Source organism: Delphinus delphis, chromosome 2 (genome assembly GCF_949987515.2).
Source record: "Delphinus delphis chromosome 2, mDelDel1.2, whole genome shotgun sequence".
Classification (NCBI taxonomy): Eukaryota; Metazoa; Chordata; class Mammalia; order Artiodactyla; family Delphinidae; genus Delphinus; species Delphinus delphis.
In genome coordinates, this window is record NC_082684.1 from 154,663,615 (window position 1) to 154,685,252 (window position 21,638).

At 39.2% G+C, this 21,638-nt stretch overlaps 1 protein-coding gene across 2 annotated transcripts in view; it reads right to left on the reverse strand.

Moving 5' to 3' along the window:
• KIN (Kin17 DNA and RNA binding protein) overlaps positions 1–21,638 on the reverse strand; it is a 37,884-nt gene that overhangs the window by 12,186 nt on the left and 4,060 nt on the right. For both annotated transcript variants that reach the window (XM_060006021.1, XM_060006022.1), the window contains 7 exons: positions 19,462–19,505; positions 19,255–19,377; positions 18,228–18,409; positions 15,761–15,809; positions 14,755–14,812; positions 2,241–2,370; positions 28–78 (listed from right to left, as the gene is read on the reverse strand). In XM_060006021.1, coding sequence (XP_059862004.1) covers positions 28–78; positions 2,241–2,370; positions 14,755–14,812; positions 15,761–15,809; positions 18,228–18,409; positions 19,255–19,377; positions 19,462–19,505 — 637 coding nt within the window. The remainder of the gene's footprint in view (positions 1–27; positions 79–2,240; positions 2,371–14,754; positions 14,813–15,760; positions 15,810–18,227; positions 18,410–19,254; positions 19,378–19,461; positions 19,506–21,638) is intronic.

The window sequence follows — 21,638 nt, forward strand, 5'->3', positions numbered from 1 at the left end:
AGTAAGAAGCCCCAGCGGGATACGTACAGGCTGGAGCCAGTAATCTGTTCGGGCAGCTCTTTTCTTCTCCTCTTCAATCTGGAGGACGCATGAGACATTCATAAAATTACCTCTTTAAAATCCTCAATTTATTTCAAATAACATTTCTTTTAGCAAAAGAACACCATAAAACACACTTCACAGAAGATCGATATAATTTGCAATCTCTGATAAACATAAACCTTTTTTTGCAATTAGTTTTTGATTGAAAAAAAAAGCAACCTGGATTTAGGAAAATAAGTGATAGGCAAGTCAACTGACCAAGAAGATAAACGTAAACAACCTCTATTGAGTCAATACTGCAACGCCACCTGCCAGCATTACTCTGCCCTATCCCTGCTTCCTCCCCTGGACTGTCATGCGCTGGAAAACAAGTGATGTATTCAGGGGGCAAAAACATAACTCTTACAGACCAATTCAGCACAGCATAGTTGGGTATACAGATTGATGGCAAAGAGGAGCTTCCCTGTTTGATAAGGATAATAAAGACTGTGAATGGAGGGGAAGAAAAACACAACCAGGAGAGAAGTAAATGAAAGGGTGACCAAAAGGAAAACGTGCTGACCAGCTGACCTGGCTGTATCTCACACCTTTTTCTTTCTCAACTGCTCAGTTAACCCTAAGTACCTACTTTCAAAGGGACTGAACAATGTCGCTCTTTGGTTGATTCAAAACCTCATCTTAATTCCTCCAACTTTCCAATATGAACAAAAAATATTCTAAACTTGGCATGGTTATATTCTAAGCAGGTAGATCTGGCTTTCCATTTTACTTTGAATTAAATCAAAATGGCTTATAGGACCTCTGTGGTGTTGCCCCTGTTTCTCTCTCCAACCTCAAATGCCACCACTCTTGTGCTTACCATGCTCTAGTCACCTGGATCTTCCCTTTGGATGCTGAGCTAGAGATCTCCCCTGCCCTAGTGGGGGAACAAGCTATCTCCCCACTCCCTGCCCTCAGACCTCCTCAGCACATAGCATTTTGTAATTACTTATCCACTGGTTCACTTGGTCATGGAATGCCTCCTTCACTAGGGTGAAAGTTCCATGACATGCAGGGACTGTGTTTTTCTCCCTACTCTACACATGCAGGACCTCACATGATGCCCAGTACGTAACAGCAACTCAGTATCTGCTGAATGATCGAATGACTACATCTCACAGCGTACACACGTTATATTATACTTTAAGCTTTTCTAACTGTCCTGCATTGTGTGAGGACTCAGTAACAGGGAAGACCAAACAGTTACTCCCATCCCTTGACAAATGAAGAAAAGGAATGAGGAGACCAGAGGAAATGATGTTACAGGGAAAAACGTTAGCTTCTTGTACCCATTTATTCTTTCTCTTCGCCTTTTCTACTTATTTCATAAATTTATTGATAAGGGAAGGTGATGTGTTGGAAGGGAGAAAGGAATACTTAGGAATATATTAAGAACCTTCTGCAGAACGGCTCTAGAATCTCAGGTAAATTTAGAGCAAAAGTATAGCCCTAGATCCAGGTAATCAGAGGTTTTCACTGATTCATCATATAAACTTGGCCATCAGGTTAAATCACATTAAAAATATGTCAGAGGGCTTCCCTGGTGGCGCAGTGGTTGAGAGTCCGCCTGCCGATGCAGGGGACACGGGTTCGTGCCCCGGTCTGGGAAGATCCCACATGCCGCGGAGCGGCTGGGCCCGTGAGCCATGGCCACTGAGCCTGCGCATCCGGAGGCTGTGCTCCGCAGTGGGAGAGGCCACAACAGTGAGAGGCCAGCGTACCGCGAAAAAAAAAAAAAATAATGTCAGAGCTTTCTCTCCCGGGTAGGAGGTGGTAAGTGGAAGTCAGAGGCAACAGGAGAGCCCAGGTTGGTGGGGGCATCCATGGAGGATGCCAATTTCACGAAGCCACCAAAGGTGAGCAGAGCTTTCATTTCTGGCTTCAATTACCACTGAGGTTCTCCTAAACTAACTCTATTGACCATAATTTCATGGAGTGTTTTGAAGACAGCACTTGAGGCAAGAAAAGAAACCTATCTAAGGAGGTTCCAGCCTCATTCAGATGGAACTACACCTACGCTCTTTTTTCCTAACCTGGTATGAGCACATTTTTCTCACTTTATATTAATCTCATAATTGGTGAAACTATTTAACTTTCCTTGGTTGGAATCACATCCTTCCCCTAACAGCTAGAGTTGACAAGCACTTCATAAAGCGTACCTCCATGATTTCATCGAGTGCAGATTTCTTCTTCTTCTTTTCTTTTGACTGAGCTGAGCTCTGGGAAGATTCCTTCCGTTTCACCGATGCTGCGTTCCCTACTGTCTTCAGAGCACTTGGTCCCAAAGAACTGATGGGAAGAGGAACCGTGCTGTTAACAAAATCTGTGCAGAGACGCAGGCTTTATATAATGTGCAGAAGGAACAACACAGAAGAAATCTGTTATATGGTTAGCTTCCAACAGATTAGTCAAAACTACAAAGGGCGTGTCTATCACTTACAGGACCGGGAGCACCATGAGAAAATGGAACCCTTCCTGTCCCCCCACCTTCAGCTAGTGCCACTCTATCAGTGTGGCTGAGTGACGGGTGACAGCATTGGCTTCAGGGTTGGGGCCACCAGGGTTTGATCCTACTTCTGCTGGGACCTTGAGCAATTAACTTTTCTAAGCCTCATTTCCTCACATATAAACAGGGGTAGTAATGTGACCCAACTCTAGCTCGACCGGCAGGATTAAGTGAGATGTTTGTAAAACAGCTGGTAGAAGTCCAGCACATTGTTATCAGTTCTATTTCTTTAAAGCAAAGATCTCAACATCCAATTAAAATTTTTTTTATCGTTCCCAATTGCCTAACGTCGTCAGTGTACATTCTACATTTCTGAGTGTCATCATAAAATTGTCACCACAGGCCCCAGAATGCCATCCCTGATTTATTACGTATACTGGTCATTCTGAACAATCTGCTATTGACTGAGCCATGCCCTGTGCTTCAAGCTTTTGCAAATCTGCACATGCCTCTTTTATACCTAAAATAGTCTCTCCATTTATCTCCGTTTGTTGAACTTCTTTAAGATCCATTCTTCATGAGGCTTCTTGGAATTTGTTGTTTTTGAACCGCCATAGCACTTTGGGGCAGGCATCCCGCTCCACCTGGTATGTAATCATTTGTATATATGACTCCTCTCTCACAGTAGGGGAGAGAATATATATATCCACATATATATATATATATATTTTTTTTTTCCCCCTGTAAAGTAGCAGTAACTATCTTGTGACTCAGATAAAATAGATGCTCCATTAATATTTGCTGACTCACTGAATATTATCAGTCTAATTATTTAATTTGTCATACTTGTAAAATACAAAGAACACATATTTGCACAAAGCTACCATGGAAACAAGAAAAAAAGTGTGATTGATAGAAAATACAGTAGAGTTAATATTTTCCACTCTTTGGACCTTTTCCTTTAGGCATTTAAAGGCAGCATTAGCTTTATTGGCAGCCGGACGACTGTAAGGACTCCCAGTGGAGCCTGCAGTCAACTGAAATCCCTGCTTCTTATATGGGGAGGCTGCAGGTCAGGACTCCCACACCCTGTCTTCATGGAAGCCATTCTCTCTTTATCTAACTGGAAGCCTTTAAATTTACCCTTGCGATATTTCACTTACTAGGTTTTGTCCCATAATTCAATCCTCTGTCATATTTTTAAGTTCTAAGGTTTGTGACAACTGTAAATAATATGCATTGGTTGTGAACAGATTAAGTCCAAATAAAGATAAACTCTTCAACGTGCTACTCAAAATAAATACTCTTTAGAGTTAAATGTACTTTGAGCTAGGAATCCACCGAATTTAGCAATAATTCCAGATCATAAACAACCACAATATGTCTATATAATAGGCACTAATAATCCCAGCAGAAGGATTACGTGGCTATTTTCGGGTCTAGTAATTACTTCTTCCTTACATGTTCATAAACCACCTATTTCCTTCTATAATCACTAGGAGAAGCTAGCTACTATTGTGTTCTGAAGATTTTTCTCCACTTTTAGAAAAAACATTTGCTTATTTTTCTGCTTTCTGTGTCTTCTCACATTCTCCATGATTCCTCAAATTTTATCAACAGTGAGTCGTCAAACACATCTATAAATTACTCAATATTTTGGTATTTGTTTCAGCTTGGAAATTTAACCCAATTTAAAAATGGACAATAGACAATTCTCCAAAGATCTATAAATGGCCAGAAAGCACATGAAAAGATGCTTAACATCGCTAATCATTCGGAAACTGCAAATCAAAACCACAATGAAATACTACCCACACTCATTAGAATTGCTATTATAAAAAATTACAGAAAATAACAAGCACTGGCAAGGATGTGGAGAAACTGGAACCCTTGTGTAATTGCTGGTGGGAATGTAAAATACTGCAGCTGCTGTGGAAAACCTTTTAAAAGTTAAACACAGAATTACCATACAATCCAGCAATTCCACTTCCAGGTAAATACCCAAAGGAATTGAAAGCAGGGACTTGAACAGGTATCTGTACACCGATGTTCGGAAGAGCATTAATCACAAGAGCCAAAAGGTAAAAACAACTCAAATGTTCACTGACAGATGAATGGATAAACAAACTGTGGTCTATATATACAGTGGGGTATTATTCAGATTAAAAAGGAACGAAATTCTGATCCATGCCACAACATGGATAAACCCCGAAGAGCTTATGCTAAGTGAAAGAAGCCAGACACAAAAGGACAAACACGGTATGATTCCACTCAAATGAGGTAGTCAAATTCATAAAGACGGAAGAGTAGAACAGAGGTAACCGGGGGCTAAGGGGACGGGTCGTGGGGAGTTATTTTTTAGTGGGCTCAGAGTTCCAGTTTTGGATGATGAAAAGATCTGGAGATGGATACCGGCGATGGTTGCACAACAACGTGAATCTACTTAATGCCACTGAATTGTATACTTAAAAATGGTTAAAATGGACCATCTCATGTTATGTGTATTTCATCACACAAGAAAACTAAACTGAATAGGAAAAATAAAGTTTTCTATTTAGCAAATGTATTCAGCATTACTAAATGATTAAAATGTGAGAATCATCGGGAATAAAAAGATGAACAGAACAGCCCATCAGGATCTCATGATGTAGTGGGAGAACAGATACGGAGGGCATTGCACGGAGAGAGAGCAGTAGATGCAAGCGAGGGTGAGACCACAGAGTGCGTAGGAGACAAATGGCTCAGCAGAGCCGCGGTGCAGATGGCAGGTGGTACGCCTGTAAACGTAACTAGAGGTTATCATATAGACGACGGCTTAAATTGCTGAAAGTCTTTAACAAGAGAAAGACATGGTAAGATTTGACGTTCAGAAAGATCCTTTCTGCTTGTGATATCAAGAATCTCTTAGAGGGACTTCTCTGGTGGCAGAATGGTTAAGAATCTGCCTGCCAACATAGGGAACACGGGTTCAATCCCTGGTCCGGGAAGATCCCATGTGCCGCGGAGCAACTGAGCCCATGCACCACAACTACTGAGCCGGCATGCCACAACTACGGAAGCCTGCACACCTAGAGCCCGTGCTCCACAACAAGAGAAGCCACCACAATGAGAAGCCCACGCACCACAACGAAGAGTAGCCCCCGCGCACAGCAATGAAGATCCAACACAGCCAAAAATTAATTAAATTTTAGAAAAGAATCTCTTAGAGCTAAAATGAATAAATGAAAAATATAAAGAATGTTGATGAGACATGATGAAGGACAGTATTCTAAAAGATTAATAAAACGGATAATAAATTTGGATACCTCGTTGAAAAGAATATTCTAGAAAAACAAAAATTATACAAATTATAAAAATTGAGGGCTTTTCTGGTGGCACAGTAGTTGGGAGTCCACCTGCCGATGCAGGGGACACGGGTTCGTGCCCCAGTCCGGGAAGAACCCACATGTCGCGGAGCTGCTAGGCCCATGAGCCATGGCTGCTGAACCTGTGCGTCCGGAGCCTGTGCTCCGCAACGGGAGAGGCCACAACAGTGAGAGGCTCACATACCGAAAAAAAAAAAAAAGAAAATAGGCAATTTGTTTCCAGCTTTGCTTTGTATGATAATCTTACACCAGCTGCTGTACCAATAATGCCCCACCAGCCCAAAAAAAGATTCTAGTAGAAAGGTGAGAGATTGAGACAGGGTCAAATGAGGTTAAAATCAAGGCAGGAAATGAACAGTAACAGACTGGAAATGGAACGGAAGGCTTCTAGAACAGCCCTAGGATTCTGCTTTCAGTAACTGGAGTGAGCATGTGTGCAATTAAGAGACAGGGAAGCCACACCGAAGTGGAGTTACTGAGCTGATGAGTTGTGGCCCAGGCAGTGTTATTCATGTGTATGAACACAGCTGGAATCTTCATTAGTTACCTGTCAGACCGGGCCCAGTGCCAAGTCTTCCTGGAGACACGGAGGTGTGTGGAGGCCAGGCTGTGCCTGGAGATGGAAAACCAAAGACAGTGTGTGGCTGACAGGGTCTTGGTGCCCCGGCTGGGTGTCAGGCCTGAGCCTCTGAGGTAGGAGAGCCGAGTTCAGGACTTTGGTCCACCAGAGACCTCCCGGCCCCATGTAATCTCTATAGGCGAGAGCTCTCCCAGAGATCTCCGTCTCAACGCTAAGACCCAGCTCAACTCAACGACCCGCAAGCTCCAGTGCTGGACACCCCATGCCAAACAACTAGAAACACAGGAACACAACCCCACCCATTATCAGAGAGGCTGCCTAAAATCATAGTAAGTTCACAGACACCTCAAAAACACACCACCGGATACAGTCCTGCCCACCAAAAGACAAGATCCAGCCTCATCCACCAGTACACAGGAACCAGTCGCCTCCACCAGGAAGCCTACACGAGCCACTGAGCCAACCTTCCCCACTGGGGGCGGACACCAGAAACAACGGGAACTACTAATCTGCAGCCTGTGAAAAGGAGACCCAAACACAGTAAGGTAAGCAAAATGAGAAGACACAGAAATATGCAGCAGATGAAGGAGCAAGGTAAAAACCACCAGATGAAACAAATGAAGAGGAAATAGGCGGTCTACCTGAATAAGAATTCAGACTACTCATAGTAAAGATGATCCAAAATCTTTGAAATAGAATGGAGAAAATACAAGAAATGTTTAACAAGGAACTAGAAGAACTAAAGAGCAAACAGACAATGATGAACAACTCAATAAAGGAAATTAAAAATTCTTTACAAGGAATCAATAGCAGAATAACTGAGGCAGAAGAACGGATAACTGACCAGGAAGATAAAATAGTGGAAATAACTACTGCAGAGCAGAATAAAGAAAAAAGAATGAAACGAATTGAGGACAGTCTCAGAGACCTCTGGGACAATATTAAACACACCAACATTTGAATTATAGGGGTCCCAGAAGAAGAAGAGAAAAAGAAAGGGACTGAGAAAATATATGAAGAGATTATAGTTGAAAACTTCCCTAATATGGGAAAGGAAATACTCAATCAAGTCCAGGAAGTGCAGAGTCGCACACAGGATAAGTCCAAGGAGAAACACGCCAAGACACATATTAATCAAACTATCAAAAATTAAATACAAAGAAAAAATATTAAAAGCAGCAAGGGAAAAGCAACAAATAACATACAAGGGAATCCCCATAAGGTCAACAGCTGATTTTTCAGCAGAAACTCTGCAGGCCAGAAGGGAGTGGCAGGACATATTTGAAGTGATGAGAGAGAAAAACCTACAACCAAGATTACTCTACCCAGCAAGGATCTCATTTACATTTGACAGAGAAATTAAAACCTTTACAGACAAGCAAAAGCTAAGAGAATTCAGCACCACCAAACCAGCTTTAAAACAAGTGTTAAAGGAACTTCTTTAGGGAGGAAACACAAGAGAAGGAAAATACCTACCAAAGAAACCCCAAAACAATTAAGAAAATGGTAATAGGAACATACATATTGATAACTACCTTAAATGTTAATGGATTAAATGCTCCAACCAAAAGACATAGGCTGGCTGAATGGATACAAAAACACCACCAATATATATGCTGTCTACAACAGACCCACTTCAGACCTAGGGACACATACAGACTGAAAGTGAGGGGAGAGAAAAAGATATTCCATGCAAATGGAAATCAAAAGAAAGCTGGAGTAGCAATTCTCATATCAGAAAAAACAGACTTTAAAATAAAGACTATTACAAGAGACAAAGAAGGACATTACATAATGATCAAGGGATCAACCAAAGAAGAAGATATAACAATGGTAAATATTTATGCACCCAACATAGGAGCACCTCAATACATAAGGCAAATTCTAACAGCCATAAAAGGGGAAATCAACAGTAGCACAATAATAGTAGGGGACTTTAACACCCCACCTTCACCAAGGACAGATCATCCAAAATGAAAATAAATAAGGAAACACAAGCTTTAAATGACACATTAAACAAGATGGACTTAACTAATATTTATAGGACAATTTATCCAAAAACAAAAGAATACACTTTTTTCTCAAGTGCTCATGGAACATTCTCCAGGATAGGTCATATCTTGGGTCACAAATCAAGCCTTGGTAAACTTAAGAAAATTGAAATCGTATCAAGTATCTTTTCAAACCACAATACTACGAGACTAGATATCAATAACAGGAAAAAAACCTGTAAAAAATACAAACACATGGAGGCTAAACAATACACTACTAAATAACCAAGAGATCACTAAAGAAATCAAAGAGGAAGTCAAAAAATACCTAGAAACAAATGACAATGAAAACACAACATCCCAAAACTATGGGATGCAGCAAAAGCAGTTCTAAGAGGGAAGTTTACAGCAACACAATCCTATCTCAAGAAACAAGAAAAACCTCAAATAAACAACCTAACCTTACACCTAAAGCAATTAGAGAAAGAAAAACAAAAAACCCCCAAGGTTAGCAGAAGGAAAGAAATCATAAAGATCGGATCAGAAATAAATGAAAAAGATATGACGGAAACAATCACAAAGATCAATAAAACTAAAAGCTGGTTCTTTGAGAAGATAAACAAAATTGATAAACCATTAGCCAGACTTCAAGGAAAGAAGGGAGAAGACTCAAATCAACAGAATTAGAAATGAAAAGGAGAAGTAACAACTGACACTGCAGAAATGCAAAGGATCATGAGTGCTTACTGCAAGCAACTATATGCCAATAAAATGGACAACCTGGAAGAAATGAACAAATTCTTAGAAAAGCACAACCTTCTGAGACTGAACCAGGAATAAATAGAAAATATAAACAGACCAATCACAAGCACTTAAATTGAAACTGTGATTAAAAATCTTCCAAAAGACAAAAGCCCAGGACCACATGGCTTCACAGGCAAATTCTATCAAAGATTTAGAGAAGAGCTAACACTTATCCTTCTCAGACTCTTCCAAAATATAGCAGAGGGAGGAACACTGCCAAACTCATTCTATGAGGCCACCATCACCCTGATATCAAAACCAAAGATGTCACAAAAAAAGAAAACTACAGGCCAATATCACTGATGAATACAGATGCAAAAATCCTCAACAAAATACTAGCAAACAGAAACCAACAGCACATTAAAAGGATCATACAGCATGATCAAGTGGCGTTTATCCCAGGAATGCAAGGATTCTTCAATATACACAAATGAATCAATGTGATACACCATATTAATAAACTGAAGGAGAAAAACCATATGATCATCTCAATAGATGCAGAAAAAGCTTTTGACAAAATTCAACACTCATTTATGATCAAAACTCCCCAGAAAGTAGGCACAGAGGGAACTTACCTCAACATATTAAAGGCCATATATGACAAACCCATAGCCAACATCATTCTCAATGGTGAAAAACTGAAACCATTTCCTCTAAGATCAGGAACAAGACAAGGTTGCCCACTCTCACTGCTACTATTCAACTTAGTTTTGGAAGTTTTAGCCACAGCAATCAGAGAAGAAAAAGAAATAAAAGGAATCCAAATCAGAAAAGAAGAAGTAAAACTGTCACTGTTTGCAGATGACATGATACTATACACAGAGAATCCTAAAGATGCTACCAGAAAACTACTAGTAATCAATGAATTTGGTAAAGGAGCAGGATACAAAATTAATGCACAGCAATCCCTTGCATTCCTATACACTAATGATGAAAAATCTGAAAGAGAAATTATGGAAACACTCCCATTTACCATTGCAACAAAAAGAATAAAATACCTAGGAATAAACCTACCTAAGGAGGCAAAAGACCTGTATGCAGAAAACTATAAGACACTGGTGAAAGAAATTAAAGATGATACAAACAGATGGAGAGATACACCATGTTCTTGGATTGGAAGAATCAACATTGGGAAAATGACTATACTACCCAAAACAATCTACAGATTCAATGCAATCCCTATCAAACTACCAGTGACATTTTTCACAGAACTAGAACAAAATTTTCACAATTTGTATGGAAACACAAAAGACCCCGAATAGCCAGAGAAATCTTGGGAAAGAAAAATGGAGCTGGAGGAATCAGGATCCCTGACTTCAGACTATACTATAAAGCTACAGTAATCAAGACAGTATGGTACTGGCACAGAAACAGAAGTATAGATCAATGGAACAGGATAGACAGCCCAGAGATAAACCCACACACATATGGTCACCTTACCTTTGACAAAGGAGGCAAGAATATACAATAGAGAAAAGACAGTCTCTTTAATAAGTGGTGCTGGGAAAACTGGACAGCTACATGTAAAAGAATGAAATTAGAACACTCCCTAAACACCATACACAAAAATAAACTCAAAATGGACTAAAGACCTAAATGTAAGGCCAGACACTATCAAACTCTTAGAGGAAAACATATGCAGAACACTCTACGACATAAATCACAGCAAGATCCTTTTTGACCCACCTCCTAGAGAAATGGAAATAAAAACAAAAATAAACAAATGGGACCTAAAGAGACTTAAAAGCTTTTGTACAGCAAAGGAAACCATAAACAAGATGAAAAGACAACTCTCAGAATGGGAGAAAATATTTGCAAGCGCAGCAACTGACAAAGGATTAATCTCCAAAATATACAAGCAGCTCATGCAGCTCAATATCAAAAAAAAAAACCAACCCAATCCAAAAATGGGCAGAAGATCTAAATAGACATTTCTCCAAAGAAGATACACAGATTGCCAACAAACACATGAAAGGATGTTCAACATCATTAATCATTAGAGAAATGCAAATCAAAACTACAGTGAGATATCATCTCACACTGGTCAGAATGGCTATCATCAAAAAATCTATAAACAATAAATGCTGGAGAGGATGTGGAGAAAAGGGAACCCTCTTGCACTGTTGGTGGGAATGTAATTGATATAGCCACTATGTAGAACAGTATGTAGGTTCCTTAAAAAACTAAAAGTAGAACTACCATATGACCCAGCAATCCCACTACTGCACATATACCCTGAGAAAACCATAATTCAAAAAGAGTCATGTACCACAATGTTCATTGCAGCACTATTTACAATAGCCAGGATATGGAAGCATGCTAAGTGTCCATCGACAGATGAATGGATAAAGAAGATGTGGCACATATATACCATGGAATATTACTCAGCCATAAAAAGAAACGAAACTGAGTTATTTGTAGTGAGGTGGATGTACCTAGAGTCTGTCCTACAGAGTGAAGTAGGTCAGAAAGAGAAAAAGAAACACCGTATGCTAACACATATATATGGAATCTAAAAAAAAAATGGTTCTGAAAAACCTAGGGGCAGGACAGGAATAAAGACAGAGACATAGAGAATGGACTTGAGGACACAGGGAGGGACAAGGTTAAGCTGGGACAAAGTGAGAGAGTGGCATGGACACATATACACTACCAAATGTAAAATAGATAGCTAGTGGGAAGCAGCCACATAGCACAGGGAGATCAGGTCGGTGCTTTGTGACCACCTAGAGGAGTGGGATAGGGAAGGTGGGAGGGAGGTGCAAGAGGGAGGGGATATGGGGATATATGTATACATACAGCTGATTCACTTTGTTATACAGCAGAAACCAACACAACATTGTAAAGCAATTATATTCAATAAAGATGTTAAAAAAAAAAAAGAGACAGGGAAGCCCAAAGGAAAAACAGAAGTGAGAACTGAGTAATCTTTGTTCCAGCAATGGGGAAGCAGGGCTTATCTTTGTGCCTCACACAGCCTAAATTATCCATTTTTGATATCTAGATAACTTAGTTAATTCTGGGTTTTAAATATATGAGATATAAATCAACAGGAAAATAAATCCCAACCTCTAAAAAAATATACCATAATTTCAGAAAAAGAAAACTTAGATAGTCTCTCCATTGTATTATCTGCAACACTATTTTCACATTATTATAGACAGTTGAGACTGAAGTCACAGAACTTGGTCAAATAGAACTAATGTTTTTACTAAATCACAGTTTGGCATAGGGATGTAATAGGTTGAATAGCAGACCCCCAAAGCTATAGGTCCTCATCCTTGGAATCTACAAATGTCACCTTATTTGGAAAAAGGGTCTTTACAAATGGGATTAAGTTAAAGATTTTAAAATGAGATTATTCTGGATTATCTGGGTGGGCTCTAACTGCAACCACATGCATCCTTTAAGAGGGAAGCAGGGACTTCCTTGGTGGTGCAGTGGTTAAGAATCCGCCTGCCAATGCAGGGGACATGGGTTCGATCCCTGGTCCAGGAAGATCCCACATGCTGTGGAGCAAATAAGCCCGTGTGCCACAACTACTGAGCCTGCGCTCTAGAGCCCGCGAGCCACAACTACTGAACCCCACGCGCCTAAAGCCCAAGTTTCGCAACAAGAGAAGCCACTGCAATGAGAAGACCGCACACTGCAACGAAGAGTAGCCCCCGCTCGATACAACTAGAGAAAGCCCACGTGCAGCACCGAAGACCCAACACAACCAATCAACCAACCAAATAAATAAATAAAAAAAAAAAAATTAAATTAAAAAATAAATTTAAAAAAAAAGAGGGAAGCAGAGGGGGATGACACACAGAGGGGAAGGTGATGTGAAGATAGAGCAGAGATAAATCTGAAGGAATGCAACCCAAAGCCCAGGAATGCCTGCAGCCACCAGAAGCCGGAAGAGGTGAGTAACAGATTCTCCCCAGAGACTCTGGGGGGAGCACAGGCCTGCAGACACCTTGATTTTGGCTCAAGGATACTGATTTCAGAACTCTGGCCTCCAGAGACAGAATCAATTTCTGCTGTTTCAAGCCAACTAGTTTGTGGTAACTTGTTACAGCAGCCATAGAAAACTAACATAAGGGCGATCAATTTGGGGCCCAGTGGGACCAATCTCAGCATTCATCTACACTTAGGAATAACAAATAATAAAGGAAAACAGAAACACATAAGGGTCCAAAACTATATGGCATGTGTTAAGATATACTGCAGTCTGTCTTCCTGGTCATATCACAGCAATACTGTGATATGACAATAAAAAGAAATTTTCTTTTCAAATGTACCATATATAGAACCCAATTAACCAATTTCTTCATGATATCTAATACAGATGTTACTACTGAAACACTTTGATCAAAGTTAAGACAGTTGGCAAGTCATCCTGAAGCAGTTAGGCACTGCTGACTCAGACTGCCCGTTTCCTTCAATTCTCCTAGACACTTATTTAGTCGTGCAAATAACCACTAGCCTGTAAACCAAAAAGAAAAAAAACTCCCACCAACAAAAAACTGAGTTAGGTTAAATAAGCACCATGTGGAATATTAAGTAAAACAGCAAATCACCCAGCTTAAAACTAAATTCCAGTAGATACTGAATATACAGTGCCCTTCTGAATATCCTGTCTGATTTATCTTTTCACCTCCATAACCAAACTGAATGCACTGCACATCATAAGTACTGCACAGATATTCGGTGAAAGAATATATGAGAACTGCAAGAGAAGAGAACATGAAAAGTAGATATAAATACCTGACTACGTGCCATACCAGGGCTTGAAAAATTGCAGTTGAGGGCCAGATCCAGTCTGCTGCCTGTTTTTATAAGTAAGATTTTATTGGAACACAGCCAAGCTCATTCACTTATGTATCATCTATGGCTGCATCCTCGCTCTGAGAGCAGAGTTAAGTGATGACAAAGACACATGGCCAACAACGTCTAAAATATTTACTATGTGGCTCTTTATAGAAAAGGCTGGTCAAGTCTTGCTCAGTACCACACCATCTAGAAGGGAAGGCAATTATTACTGAGTGTCTACTAATGCACTTATATTCTACTAGGTGCTAAGGAGATAGTTGAATAAGTCAGTCTCTGTTCTCAGAAGATCATAATAGAGCAGGTAAAACAAGAAGTGTGTACTCCAGTTAACAAACTTGATAGTGGGCTATGACAGAAAACTGAATAGTATTGCCGTAGCACAGAAAGAACCATTAAGTGGAGAAGCTTTCAGGGAGAAGCTAATGTTTACCATGTGAAGCATTTAATGAAAATGAGCTTTTCCTTAAAAGATATAATCAGCTCATCATAGGCAAATAAGAAAAAAACCAGTTCCTAAGAAAATAAAACAAAACAATCATTAAACAAAAAGGAAAAAGATGAAAATAAAAACCAGAAAAAAATAATTCACAGTTCTGCACCTTTTGAAATGTAGTAATCAACATTTCATCCAAATTTTCAGGTTCTAAGATACCTGTTCACATAGCTCACCTTGATTTGGAAGATGTTCCTCCTGAACTACACGCTCCTTTATTCAAATTAAATGTAACTGGAAGAAAAGAATTGGTATTCCATATATATTTCAGGAAAATTATAATAAAACATCAGACATAATAAAACAAAATTATAATAAATATCACAATGCAGCTATGTAGAAATTCATGGACATTTTGAATACATGAGAGCTGGAATGCTCCTACCCAGAGATCATAAACTCCTGTAAAATATACTGGACTGATGCTTACAGAGCTGCGAAAGACCATCACATGATGTAGCAGACAGCCTTGGCCACTTCCCCACTCCACTGCCCCTCTCCCCTTGGTAACAGGAATCCAATTTTGTTTGGGTGTCCATACCACTCACGTATGGCTTGGAGGATGCTACGGTCTGAAGGTTTGTGTCCCCTCCCAAATCCAAATGCTGAAAACCTAATGCCCAAGGTGATGGGACTAGGGGGTGGGACCTATGGGAAGTGATTAGTAAGGGTCTTTGGTCTAAATCAATCAAAATAATTCCACTCCCTTTCCAAGTGACTATTTTTGAGGTGGACATGTGATACAGTTTGGTCAATGACATTCAAAAGGAAGTCTGCTGGTGGGAAGAAGGTCTTCTAGGAAAAGTTTCCTTGCTCACAGGGGACTCCAAAGGACAGAGATGCTCTCTGTCTTCTTCTGGACAATACTGAGTCTGCATATGATGGCTGGACTGCCGGCAGCCACCTTGTGTCCAGCTACTGATAGTGTGGCATCCGGAACCATCCTACCTCTGGGACTCTTGGTATGCAAGGTATTTCCTTATTGTTTACGCTCATTTTACTCAGTCTGGTTACTTGTTGCTGTAGGCATTCCATCCAATTCATTGTTATCACCTTTTCATTTTACTGAGGAGAATAATCCAGACAGATAACACCTCTTGCTCCCAAACATGTTGCTAGCTTTTGGCAGAGCCAATACAAAAGCATCCATATTAAAAAAGGAAGAAAGAAAAGTAAAACTACCTTTTTCTTCATCATTTTCTCTGCTTAATTCCGTAAAAACAGGGACTTCCTTTAAAAAAAAAAAGTTTGAAGGTTTGGTTCACAACTGCATTTACCATCAATATTCAATAGTCCTTAATTATGACTTGCTACCTAAAATGGTTAAGATACTAATTAAGAAATTATATGTATTGCAAATATTCTCCAATAAAGAATTATTCTACGGGGGGGAAAAAGTAGCTTTTCTGTACCGAACTGCAGAAGTTTACCTACATTTTTATTTCTATTACAATTTAAGCAGGAAACAACAACATAAAGCAATAAACTCTAGGAATCTTAGCTAGAGGATTACTTTAAACAGCAAAACCTTTCTCTTTTGTAGTACGATTTAGTGTAATGATCAAGGGTCTAAGACTGACTTGAAGAAGACTGTGTATAAAATCCTCCTCTGCCACCTATGAGCCTTGTCATCTCGGTCAATCTCATCATCTCCCTGAAGGCTCAATCATTACATCTTTAAAGTAGGGATAACCTACATATTTAGAGTTATGATAAGGGTTAACTAGGATAATATAAATAAAACACTTAGCATAGTGCCTGCCATAGTGTTTGATAAATGTTAATTGTTGTTACTACTGATAAATAAGAAGGATGACCTTGAGATCTAGCTAAAATATTTTGTTAGGTAATGTCCATATAGGATTTCACAAAGGAACACAAAAGAACATGATCTTACTTTGAAAAAATTGATAAGTTTAAATGTAGAATGAGGAAGCACTGATCAATAGAATTTCCCCTGCTTTTTGGGTAAAGATACTGTTTACACCTGAAAAGTACAATTAACTTGAAGGTTTTAGCAATATTAAGCTAAAATGTTACAGAGCAATAATGTTATTCCAAAAAGTAAACCTCTTTCCTCAGTACAAGATGTGAATCCTTTGTGATTTCCACGATAGGAAGTTATAATATTTTCTCTATTGAAAATGAAGATTTAAATTTTTAAAAAGCAAGAGAATAAAAAGCTTTCAGTCTTAAGGAGTTTAAATTTCACATTTACAGCAGTTTAAGCACTGTTCCTGTTTTAATTTAATGTAGAAAACTTCTAAAAGATTGTGTGACAATATGCATGTTAATGTAAGTGACGTAACACACACTCACTCTCTCACTTATCAAAGAGTTCAATCAACATGGTACAAAAGTTGATTCACAAAGTGATCCTCACCGATATCTTAATTCTCATCGCCTGCTACTTCCTGCATCACTCTGTACTCAACGGCTTATACAACATGTGCTCAACAATGATCAGAGCAGCTGTATTCATAATAGCTAAAAACTGGAAACGAGCCACATGCTTCTCAACAGGAGAATGGATAAATAAATTATATTATATTCGTAAAATGAAATACATCAATCAAAAAACAGGGTGAAGCACTGATAGGAAAGGATGTAGATGAACTACACATACAGAACATTATGGTGAGCTAAGGAAGCCAGACACAGAGAGAACAAACTGGATGATTCCATTCCTACAAAGTTCAAGGGCAGACTAAACTAACCAACAGTCAATAGTATATCAGAACAGTGCTTTCTTCTTAGAGGACAAGGAATATTAATTGGGAATGGGCATGAGGGAACCTTCTAGGATACTAGAAATGTTCCATATCTTGATCTGAGTGGTGGTCACATGGACTACCTATCTATTGCTCCATCCATCCATCCATCTAAAGACACGTACATATGTGAAAGTTCATCGAGCTGTAACCTTAAGATTAATGCACATCATCCACCTTACTTCACGTGTGCTACACCACAATAAAACGTTTTTAAAAATACTAAATGGCTCGTAGTTTCACATACACACTAGGCTGTATTTTCCTGCTCACACACAACTTCTAGTATGTAAGCTCCTTGAGGGCAGGGATTTTTATCTTTTGTCCACTGGCTGTATCCCCAGTGCCTAGAAGAACGCCTGGCACACAGGAGGTGACCAATAAACGTCTGTTGGAATAAATGCCTTGATCTAGTTATTCTAACACCTGAACCAACTTTATCATGCTTTCCCTTCCCCATCTACCTGGATTTTACCCATTAATTCCTCAAGACTCCTCAGCCTAGGGGATGTAGCTACCTTCAAATATTCTAGGTCCTCCCCAGGCTGGAGCAAGCGCCAGCCCCTGTGTTCTCACACACTGTGTTCATCCCCAGCACTGCATTAATTACAATCAGTTGAAACGCTCTGTTTATGTCTTTGCCACTAGGTACTGACTCTATTTTAGAGATGAGGAAACTGAGGTTTAGAAGATTCCATAATTACACAAACTTGTGAAGTCAGTAAGTCAGGAATGGACCCAGGTTTGTCTCAACTCCACAGCCTGGACTTTTATACTTGGCTATGCCCTTTCTCCTACAAAACTCGTTCAAGGCTTAAACAAACAAGCGATTTTGCTTCTTCAGACCTTTGTCTAGTCCCTCTCTTGATGATGCCCACCTGCTCTCTCCCCTCCAGACCTCTTCTCACTTGTTCTTGAATAAATTTGGCAGTTTTTTCTTCATCATCGAGGTCCTGCTTCTTCTTCTTCTCTAGTTCCAGCTGCCGGCGGATCGTCTCAGGGTCCCTATCTATATACTGAATATACCAGCCTTTTGGTGTTTCGTCCACTTTGCACAAGCCTTAAAAAAAGTAATGGATTTAAAAAAAAAAAAAAAACAGTAACGGACACTATAATTTTGAATACAATCAAAGCTGAAAGTACATATAAATGTGGTCTCTCTCTGCAGTATTTACTCATTCATTCAAATACACTCATTCAAACACATTCAAATACACAAATTCATACAGCACGTGAATTTTCCATATTTACAGTTAGTGACATTTAGACTTTAATTGGAATATTTTAACTCTTTAAAGAGAAAAGAAACATTATTTTGATTTTTGACTAGGTTGAGGCAACACATTTAAACAAGGAAAACATTTAAAAAAAGCATTATCTTGCTTAGCAATTATTCAACTGTCTCTAAGTACTTAATATCCACTGAGTACAGGATATTCTAACTTAACCAAGCAGAAATCTTCCCCAAAATGGAATAAAGAAACACACTCAATAACTAATACCCTGATACAAAATTTCTTTCTCTGTTCTTTTCCTGAACTTTCCATCCTATTAGAAATGGAAAAAGAGGCAGCAAATTTAAAAACTGCCTTAAGAAGGGGTAACAAAAGTTTCCAAAAGTGCAACGAATGTAGTGGGAAAAGTGGAAGAGGACGGGTACTGGTCCTTAACCTAACGAGTGGATGCTTCAGTGATGTACCTTTGCACTGTTGAAAGAATCACTCCAGACGCTCTTACACACCTGCAGCGCACAAAATCAATCCTGGAAGATTATGCTCCTCTCCGCCAGCTTCTAATTGCCCTACTCATCCTCTTTTTCATAAATTTACACAGAAAATATGATCATTCTCTCCCTCCCTGCGGTGCAGCCATATAACAACTGTTCACATCATGTCTTGTTCTTACCTTCTCTGCCCAGCCACTTAGTAAAATCTGTCAGCGTCTCCCACTGCGTGGCGTTCATGTGGATATGCTCTCGGTGGCTGATGTACTCATTGTAAACGATGTTGTTGTGAACCCTCTTGGTTCCTAAGAAGAAATTAGGACACTGCTGACCCTGAGCAGATTATGAGATTATAAAGTCATTATGTGCACAAGCCTTAAGATACTTACCAAAGCGTCTCCTGAGAAGTTCTAGGAAGTCATTTCGGAATTCCCTAATAAAGCAGGGAGGGAAAGCATTAAGGTGATTTCTACAAATACATAGCATCACCTTCCTGAAATTTAAGCCATCATACAGTTTGCATGAGCACATGATATATAAAACATCTACGTTAATATCTGTTCCGAACTTTTAAAAACCGAACAAGGGAAAAATCCTGAACGATTACAGCTTTCAAGAATTAAAGTTAAAAGTCAAGTTGGAGCTGGAACTTTTTGTCTTGGTAAAGGTGGCACAGCAAAAGTGACGACACATGTTTGGAGCGGATTCTTCATGGAGTCTCAGTGCTACTGAATGTGGCATAATTATCCCATTCTATTGATAATAAAACATGAAGTTGGCACTTAATGTGTCCCTCTGAGCTGAGCACACTGTGTTAAGTGACAGATAAACATAGGTGAATAAGATATACATTCTGACCAAGACGTTTACAGGTGAAGAGAAAGAGAAGGCTGTTCCCATCTGGCACAGAGACATGAAAGCATCACTTGATATTTGAGAAATGACAGACATATAGACAATAGTTATTTCAAATTAAGTATTCAGTAGATATTTTCTCAAAAATAAACAAAGTGAGCCTGTCAGGTCAAGAAAAACAACTGACAGTATTTGTTGCCAATGATAAAATTTGAGCTTTCAAGCAAAAAATGTGAATTCTGGTAAACTAGTATCCGCCACCATGAGTCTGACATACTTCCCAATACTTAAAGATGTTTCTGACAGCACTGAGTTGACATTAGTGAATATGATTTTATGATATTGCATAATAAAATGTATCACCATTCAGAATTTCAGAATACGTGTGTAACTCAATGAAGCAATATTTTCCAAATGACTGATGTGTGATGTTACAAAACCATACATGGGTACAAGATCCACTTCAAGTAAAGGATCACATGGATTTTAATGTCATAGAGTACAAAAGGTTTGCTAGGGGCTTCCCTGGTGGCACAATGGTTGGGAGTCCGCCTGCCAATACAGGGGACACGGGTTCGTGCCCCGGTCCGGGAAGATCCCACATGCCGTGGAGCGGCTGGGCCCGTGAGCCATGGCCGCTGAGCCTGTGCGTCTGGAGCCTGTGCTCCGCAACGGGAGAGGCCACAACAGTGAGAAGCCCGAGTATCGCAAAAAAAAAAAAAAAAAGGTTTGCTATATGGTTTCTGATTCCACAATGCAACTAATCTTTAAGAAACTACCACGCCATTGTGTTTCAATGTAGTATCATAGAAGAATAGCCAAAATTATGTGAAAAGGCTATTAAAATACTCCCCCTGCTTCCAACTACACATCTGTGTAAAAGCTGGACTTTCTCTATGTATTTCAACCAAGCAACATTTCAGAAGAGAATGAAGGTAGAAGCAGATGTGAGAATACAACTGTGTTCTATGAAGACAGACACTGAAGAGATTTGCAAAAATGTAAAACACCACCACTCTTATTTTTTTGTGTGCTTTTTGTGTGTTGGAAAATATAGTTAATTTTCATGTAAAAATGTTATTTTAACTGTAATAGGCTTATATTGTGATTTTAAATGAATAAATTTTTTTTAATGTCTCAGTTTTAATCCCTAATTTACAAGCTATAACCCACATAAACAAAAGTCTTTGGGGTTTAATACCAAAAGGTCTAAAACCCTGGCAAGAAAGAAAGGGATGGAGGCAAGACTAAATATTAATTGTAATAATAATAATTAACAGCTAATATTAATGGAGTACTGACCACTCTTCTAAACACTTTCAAAGTATTAACTCATTTAATCTTCGCATAAACCCTATGAAGGAAAGACAATACTTGAAAGGTACAAAACCTACAGATGAGGGGACTAAAGCACAGAGAAACCGTATAAGTTCACCCAAAGTCACGCAGCTCCTGAGTGGAGAAGCCCAGCTTTGAAGGACTTAATGACAAGCAGTCTGACTCCAGACCTGTGCTCTTAGCCACAATTGTTTTAGACTGAGCAATGGTTTTTCATATGTTTGAAGTGAATGGAAGAAAGACTGATTTGTGAGACATACTTTTTTAACAATTCCACACAATGATCAACTGTCAAAACAAAAACTGAGCACAAAGATAATACAGCTATCACATTAATACGTAAGGAATAAACAGAGCTTCCAATATATTAAAT